General features: G+C 41.1%; 1 protein-coding gene across 1 annotated transcript; it reads right to left on the reverse strand.

Annotated features, from left to right (window-relative positions):
* Positions 1-934: 934 nt before the first annotated feature.
* LOC139254518 (gamma-crystallin S-1-like) lies at positions 935-2,231 on the reverse strand. The gene is made up of 2 exons (XM_070873742.1): positions 1,956-2,231; positions 935-1,210 (listed from the first exon to the last, which is right to left on the reverse strand). Exons 1-2 carry the CDS (start codon positions 2,229-2,231, stop codon positions 935-937), a joined length of 552 nt encoding a protein of 183 aa, XP_070729843.1.
* Positions 2,232-7,775: the final 5,544 nt, after the last annotated feature.

Consider the following 7,775-nt stretch of genomic DNA (forward strand, 5'->3'; position numbering starts at 1 on the left):
TGGGTTTGAGGCTTGCAACAGTGCTAAGTATGTGAGGATGAGGTGAAGCACATGAATGTGATTAATAGCGATTGTTGGTAGGTGAGTGATGGGAGTGTTGAGCAGAGGCTGAAGCTAGTTGTGCAGTTGGTAGGATATAGCATTTGAAGATGCAACTACTGACCTTGACCAGTTGTATGAGTTCATTAAACTTCCTCTGGCACTGCTAGATCTTGTTGCTATACTGCCAGCCTTGACCTCTGTGGCTATCTCATGGAATCAAATTATTTGTAATAATCACTGCTTAATGGTTACTGGGAAAGGATATTGTTTCAACACAATTAGTTATTCTCTGCAAAGATAGTCACTAGGTCCTGTGGTAAACTGTGCTTTGTTTGGCTCTCCCGATAGATTGGACCATTCAGGCGGTGAGTAGCTCAGCCAAGTATACAATAGGAAGCTTCCAAGGGTTGACACTGGTCTGTGTTGAGTTAATTGATTTCAGCCAGTGTAGTGGTAGAGTTCTCTAAATGGCTTCAGCTCTTTGGGTTAGCGAATACAAAAAATAGACAGGGTGCCTGTTCCTGAGTACTGTCCAGGAACACATGCTGGAAGTGTATTTGTGTTGACATTGGATCAAGCTCAGCTGTGATGCCCCCCATGATAAAATACATGCTGACACTCAGTGGCAACACACTTGGCCTGTATCTGCTGCCTATGGAACCTATGCCAGCAAGGAAACAACCTTTAAGGAGAGGACAGGTGGGAGAAAGGAAAAATAAATATACCATTTATCATGGAAGACATCCAACTGCCAAGTAAAATGATAATTTTATCAATTTTTCATGGAAATCAAGTTACAAGTGAGATCATTAATGAGAAATACAAGTGAAAGGTATTTTATTTTTATTCAGAAATGTTTCAGCAAGACAAATTAAAAGGTATGAAGAACAACCTAGAAGTCCCTCATTCGCCTGAAAGATCCGACAGTTGAGTTGTAGCCGCCCCAGTCACTGAATCTCTTGTATTCACCGGGTCTCATGAAGTACTGGCGACCTCTGTAGTTGGGCTGTTCATAGAAGTTCCAGTAACCGTCCATCACATTGCAGGAGTGAATGTCACGGTAACGGAAACGATCGTAGACAGATGGACAGTCATCCATGAATTCCATCATCTGTCCTCCAAAGTCAGGCCTCTCATAAATCTTCATTCTGTAGTTTCCACCTCGGTACTGGAACATGGAAAGTGTAAGATTTATGACACAGTTAGAAATATATATATTTGGCAGATATAGAAAGAATAAATGGGAACATTTTATTAAGGGGTTCAGAAGATCCTCTTGCGAATGTGAGGAAAACTGGGAAAACTTTAGTAGCAGCTTCTGAGCCAGTTGCCTCCATGCAATGATTGTTTCAATTATACACAATAAACAGGGAGATAATTATGACAGCTTTGATTTTATTTGTTCCTGAATGAGTGTTAAATATGAGTTACAATCTGAATTATTTATTACTGCAGTTCAGATGAGTTTGTCTTTCTAAACAGATATGTCTCAAGAAAGTTTTACTAAATTAATAAATCTATGATGGATGAGACCAAAAGGAATATGCATTCTATCTACTAATATTCATGTCCAGCAACAAATGGCCCTGTTACAATCCATAGTTTTAATCCAATAATTAGATTTTCAATGTGAGCAACTAAATTATCCAATTAAAAAGCCAGATTTTATAAGTTTACAAATCAGATATAGTTCTCTTTTTTTAAAGTATACAATAAAATGTACTTTTAGAAATCAAACTATACAACTTTAGCACACTTACTAAGGGAGGACGTTTAGGTGCTGAATGAACAAAGTGCACTGACTGAAAAAAAACAACAAAATGTTTTTCACACATAACTTCCATAAATGCAGAGGGTGACAACAGTGAGACTTCAATCAGCACAGGACCTAAACTATAAAACTTGTAACTTACGTATGGGTAGGTACGACATGACCTGATGTTGTCATTGAATCCCATCCAGCGTTGGTAGTCAGGATATTCTCCCCTGCTCAGAACATACTGGTATCCCATGTAATTGGGTTTTTCATACCCCACCCACCAGTCACTCTCCACACGGATGGAGTTACAGCGGCTGAAGTAAGGGGACAGGTCAGCACAGTCAGTATTGCACTCGTAGTGCCGACCCTGGAAGTTCCTGTCCTCGTAAAAGATGATCTGTGGAAAGATAGAGGTTTGTAAATTAATCATTTCTCAAACTAGGAGATACTGAATGAAGAATTCTAATACAATGTGTAATATCTGAGTTGTCCTTGCCTTTCCCATTTTGAGCTCACAGTTAGCTTCGTAACTGACTGAATGTTTCACTGCTTCACACAGCTTGGTATTTATACACTGGGCAGAAAGGCCTCTCTCAGCTGTACTTTTGTTATTCTAATGATTCTCGACTGAAAATCAGCAAAAAAGCATGAAAACATGTCACATGCTTTGCAAAAAAACACCTGAGTGATGCATGATGTGTCATTGATTCTTTTCAGTTTGCTTTCACTTCATTTTAATTATTATACAAGAAAAAGACAAGAATTAGAGTTGATTTTACTTCTACCTTACAACAAAAATATCTCAAACATAGCATCGAAGCTGGATGCTTGTTGGAGTCCAGAAAATATATAATTCTGTGTACATTTCTGTATAAATTGATCTGTACTGATCAATGGATGTAGGATAACAACAACTTGTATTTATATAGCGCCTTTAACGTAGTTAAACATCCCAAGGTGCTTCATATGAGCGTTATATAAACAAAATTTGACACTGAGCCACAAAAGGAGATAATGGGGCAGAAATTCTTCTGGGGGTCTTCCCACGGGCAATTGCCCCCTCACTGGAGATTTTTTACGAAAGTACCCGGTGGTCTAGGCGGCGCCCTAGATTCCGATGGGGAGGCCTTCTCTTCCCACGTTGCAAAGCGCGCTCCCGTCCCACGCAGAAGATGCAGTCACGTCAGCCAATCAGGTAAGTATTTCACAGGTTCTCATTAATAGCACTGAGATTTGCGTATCTACGAATTCTCAGTGCTATTAATAGGAACAAACCAAACACACAAAATAATAAAAAATAAAAAACAGACCACATATTTAAAATTAATTGAAATTAAAGTTATTGGGCTAGATTTTCCACTTTTTTTGTATGCATAACGCCCACTTAACGTCCATTTTAACACTGAAATGACGGATAACGCCCAGCTATCGCCCATTTAGGCACAAAATGGAAACTGATGCCCATTTGGCCCTATATTTTTGAGTTGTTTCTTCTTTCTAAGTTCTTCCTCCTGTTTGGAAGAAAGCATAAACTTTGCTCAGTATTTCTCCACAGCAATGCATACTAGATTGAGAAGAGTAGAGGATCATGGCTCCAAAAGACATACCCTATGTATTGATATCTGAACATGCTTTTCTGTGCTGCACTGTGCTCACTACCTCAGCTGTCATGCAGGTAACTATGATGCCAGAGTCAAATGGGGCCATGCATCCATGCACAGCGATCTGTGAGACCAAGGAAAATAGACTTTAGATAAGGAAATAACAAGGTAGATTAGACGCATTTACAGAGAGCAGAGGAGTCAACTATCCCAACACCAACTATTTCATAGCGCAAAGAAAGTCCTTCTGAAGGTATTGCATGTGGTGAAGTAATTTCTGACACTTTTGTTTCTCATTTAGGACCTTAACTTGGACCAGCTCAGAGTGCCTGAAATTTGGCACTAATTTAAAGGCCAAAGACAGGCGGATGGGAAAAAGTCAATGTGAGAAGTGTGTCTGAGGAAGGGTCTTCATTCTTTATCTAGTCTGTGCCATACTCGAGCTATAATTGCTCAGATAAGGTACATAAAGTAAGCAGACTAGGGTCCTGAACTTAAGGAAAGGCAACTTTGATGGTATGAGACGTGAATTGGCTAGAATAGATTGGCAAATGATACTTAAAGGGTTGATGGTGGATAGGCAATGGAAAATATTTAAAGATCAACTTCAACAATTGGACATCCCTGTCCGGAGTAAAAATAAAACGGGGAAGGTGGCTCAACCGTGGCTTACAAGGGAAATTAGGGATAGTGTTAAATCCAAGGAAGAGGCATATAAATTGGCCAGAAAAAGCAGAAAACCTGAGAACTGGGAAAAATTTACAAGTCAGCAGAGGAGGACAAAGGGTTTAATTAGGAGGGGGGAAATAGAGTATGAGAGGAAGCTTGCTGGGAACATAAAAACTGACTGCAAAAGCTTCTATAGATATGTGAAGTGAAAATGATTAGTGAAGACAAATGTAGGTCCCTTGCAGTCAGAATCAGGTGAATTTCTAATGGGGAACAAAGAAATGGCAGAGCAATTGAACAAACACTTTGGTTCTGTCTTCACTAAGGAAGACACGAATAACCTCCTGAAAATACTAGGGGAACGAGGGTCCAGCGAGAAGGAGGAACTGAAGGAAATCCTTATTAGTCAGGAAATTGTGTTAGGGAAATTGATGGGATTGAAGGCCGATAAATCCCTAGGACTTGATAGTCTGCATCACAAAATACTTAAGGAAGTGGCCCTAGAAATAGTGGATGCATTGGTGATCATTTTCTAACAGTCTATCGACTCTGGATCATTTCCTATCGACTAGAGGGTAGCTAATGTAACACAACTTTTTAAAAAAGGAGGGAGAGAGAAAACGGGGAATTATAGACCGGTTAGCCTGACATCAGTCGTGGGGAAAATGTTGGAATCAATTATTAAAGATGAAATCGCAGCGCATTTGGAAAGCAGTGACAGAATCGATCCAAGTCAACATGGATTTATGAAAGGGAAATCATGCTTGACAAATCTGCTGGAATTTTTTGAGGATGTAACTACTAGAATGGACAGGGGAGAACCAGTGGATGTGTTGTATTTTGACTTTCAAAAGGCTTTTGACAAGGTCCCACACAAGAGATTAGTGTGCAAAATTAAAGCACATGGTATTGGGGGTAATGTATTGACGTGGATAGAGAACTGGTTGGCAGACAGGAAGCAGAGAGTAGGGATAAACGGGTCCTGCTCAGAATGGCAGGCAGTGACTAGTGGGGTGCCACAGGGCTCAGTGCTGGGACCCTAGCTATTTGCAATATACATCAATGATTTAGATGAAGGAATTGAGTGTAAAATCTCCAAGTTTGCAGATGACACTAAGCTGGGTGGTGATGTGAGCTGTGAGGCGGATGCTAAGAGGCTGCAGGCTGACGTGGATAGGTTAGGTGAGTGGGCAAATGCAAGGCAGATGCAGTATAATGTGGATAAATGTGAAGTTATCCATTTTGGGAGCAAAAACATGAAGGCAGAATATTATCTGAATGGCGGCAGATTAGGAAAAGGGAAGGTGCAACGAGACCTGGGTGTCATGGTACATCAGTCATTGAAAGTTGGCATGCAGGTACAGCAGGCGGTGAAGAAGGCAAATGGCATGTTGGCCTTCATAGCTAGGCGATTTGAATTGAGGAGCAGGAAGGTCTTAATGCAGTTGTACAAGGCCTTGGTGAGGCCTCACCTGGAATACTGTGTTCAGTTTGGTCTCCTAATCTGAGGAAGGACGTTCTTGCTATTGTGGAAGTGCAGCGAAGGTTCACCAGACTGATTCCCAGGATGGCAGGACTGACATATGAGGAGAGACTGGATCAATTGGGCCTGTATTCACTGGAGTTTAGAAGAATGAAAGGGGATCTCATAGAAACATATAAAATTCTGACGGGACTGGACAGGTTAGATGCAGGAAGAATGTTTCCGATGTTGGGGAAGTCCAGAACCAGGGGTCACAGTCTAAGGATAAGGGGTAAGCAAAATAGGACCAAGATGAGGAGAAACTTCTTCACTCAGAGAGTTGTTAACCTCTGGAATTCTCTACCACAGAGAGTTGTGGATGCCTGTTCATTAGATATATTCAAGAGGGAGTTAGATATGGCCATTACAGCTAAAGGGATCAAGTAGTATGGAGAGAAAGCAGGAAAGGGTTACTGAGGTGAATGATCAGCCATGATCATATTGAATGATGGTGCAGGTTCGAAGGGATGAATGGCCTACTCTTACAACTATTTTCTATGTTTCTATGTTTCTATAATAGGAACTCCATGGATATTGCTTATCTAGACTTTAATACAGTGCCACATAGAGATTAGTGTGTAAAATTAAGGCACATGGGATTGGTGGTAATGTATTGACGTGGATAGAGAACTGGTTGGCAGACAGGAAGCAAAGAGTGGGAATAAATGGGTCCTTTTCATAATGGCAGGCAGTGACTGGTGGAGTACCACAAGGTTCAGTGCTGGGACCCCAGATATTTACAATATATATTAATGATTTAGACGAAGGAATTGAATGTAATATCTCTTAAGTTTGCAGATGACACTAAGCTGGGTGGCAATGTGAGCTGTTAGGAGGATGCTAAGAGGGTAAATTGGACAGGTTAGGTGAGTGGGCAAATGCATGGCAGATGCAGTATACTTTGGTGGCAAAAACAGGAAGGCAAATTATTAGCTGAATGGTGACAGATTAGTAAAAGGGGAAGTGCAACAAGACCTTAAAAATCCAAGGTAATTTTCGAACACACGTGGGTGAACTGTCGACATTGCCAGAGTCAAGATGGTCGCGCCTATCAGAATAATAGGATACTTGGAAGAGTTTGATCATGACCGAGAGTATGTGGAATGGCTAGGAATGTTTTTCACCGTGAATAGTATTGTCAAAGTCCCCAATGATGTAAACCATAACTGGGCGGTTTTAGAAAGGAAACAGGTTTTTTTTTGACTGAAGCAGACCCCGAGGTGTATAAAACCCTGCAAAATCTGCTTGTTCCTGCCAAGCCGAAGGACAAGCCACTGAAGGAGATTATAACCAAGTTAGAACAGCACTACAGTCCTGAGCCCCTGGAAATTGCTGAAAGTTATCGTTTTGGAATATGAGATCAATTAAATGACGAGGGTATCAGTGAGTACATTGTAGCTTTAAAAAAGCTATCTATTCATTGTCATTTCAGAAACTTTCAGGACCAAGCTTTGCGTGACCGCTTTGTTTGTGGGTTGAAAAATGAACGAATCAGAAGTAAATTGTTGACAACCCCTAACGTGACTTTTGATTTAGCTTGTCAGACAGCTATGTCGATGGATATGGCTGACTGATACTGCCGTGAAATTCGCGCCATTTCTAGTCATCAGACAACCAAAGTGAATCGGCTGTAGACTAAAAGTAAAAGACAGTTGCGTCCCAAGGTCTCAACAACTGGCCAAGGTAACAGCGCATTTATGTCACGTTATTGCTGCCTGGGACAACACATCGTTCAAAGCTGTCCATATGTGAAGGCAGCGTGTTTCTACTGAAAGAAAACTGGGCATCTTCTGAAGGCATGCTGACAGAAGAGTAAACCGACTGGCAATGCTGGAAGTAGAAATCGCCAGACACTACATACCGTTGAAGAGAAGCAGCAGGATGAGGTGTTTCTGGAGATTCACGTCATCAGGAGCACGAAATATATCTAACAGCGATTCGTGAAGTATTGTCATCCAAGTAGACATCGCAGAAGCTAGGATACTTATGGAAATCGATACTGATGCATCCGTGAGTGTAGTACCAGAATCGCTATATCGCAACAAGATGTGTGATTATCGACTAGAGAAATCAAAGGTAAAGCTGTGAGGCTACTCAGGAGAGAAAATCCCTGTAGTAGGAAGTGTCAGCATATCGGTGAAATACAGGGATCAGTAGCAGAGCTTGCCTCTCATAGTAGTGG

This window comes from Pristiophorus japonicus, chromosome 3 (genome assembly GCF_044704955.1).
Source record: "Pristiophorus japonicus isolate sPriJap1 chromosome 3, sPriJap1.hap1, whole genome shotgun sequence".
NCBI lineage: Eukaryota > Metazoa > Chordata > Chondrichthyes > Pristiophoridae > Pristiophorus > Pristiophorus japonicus.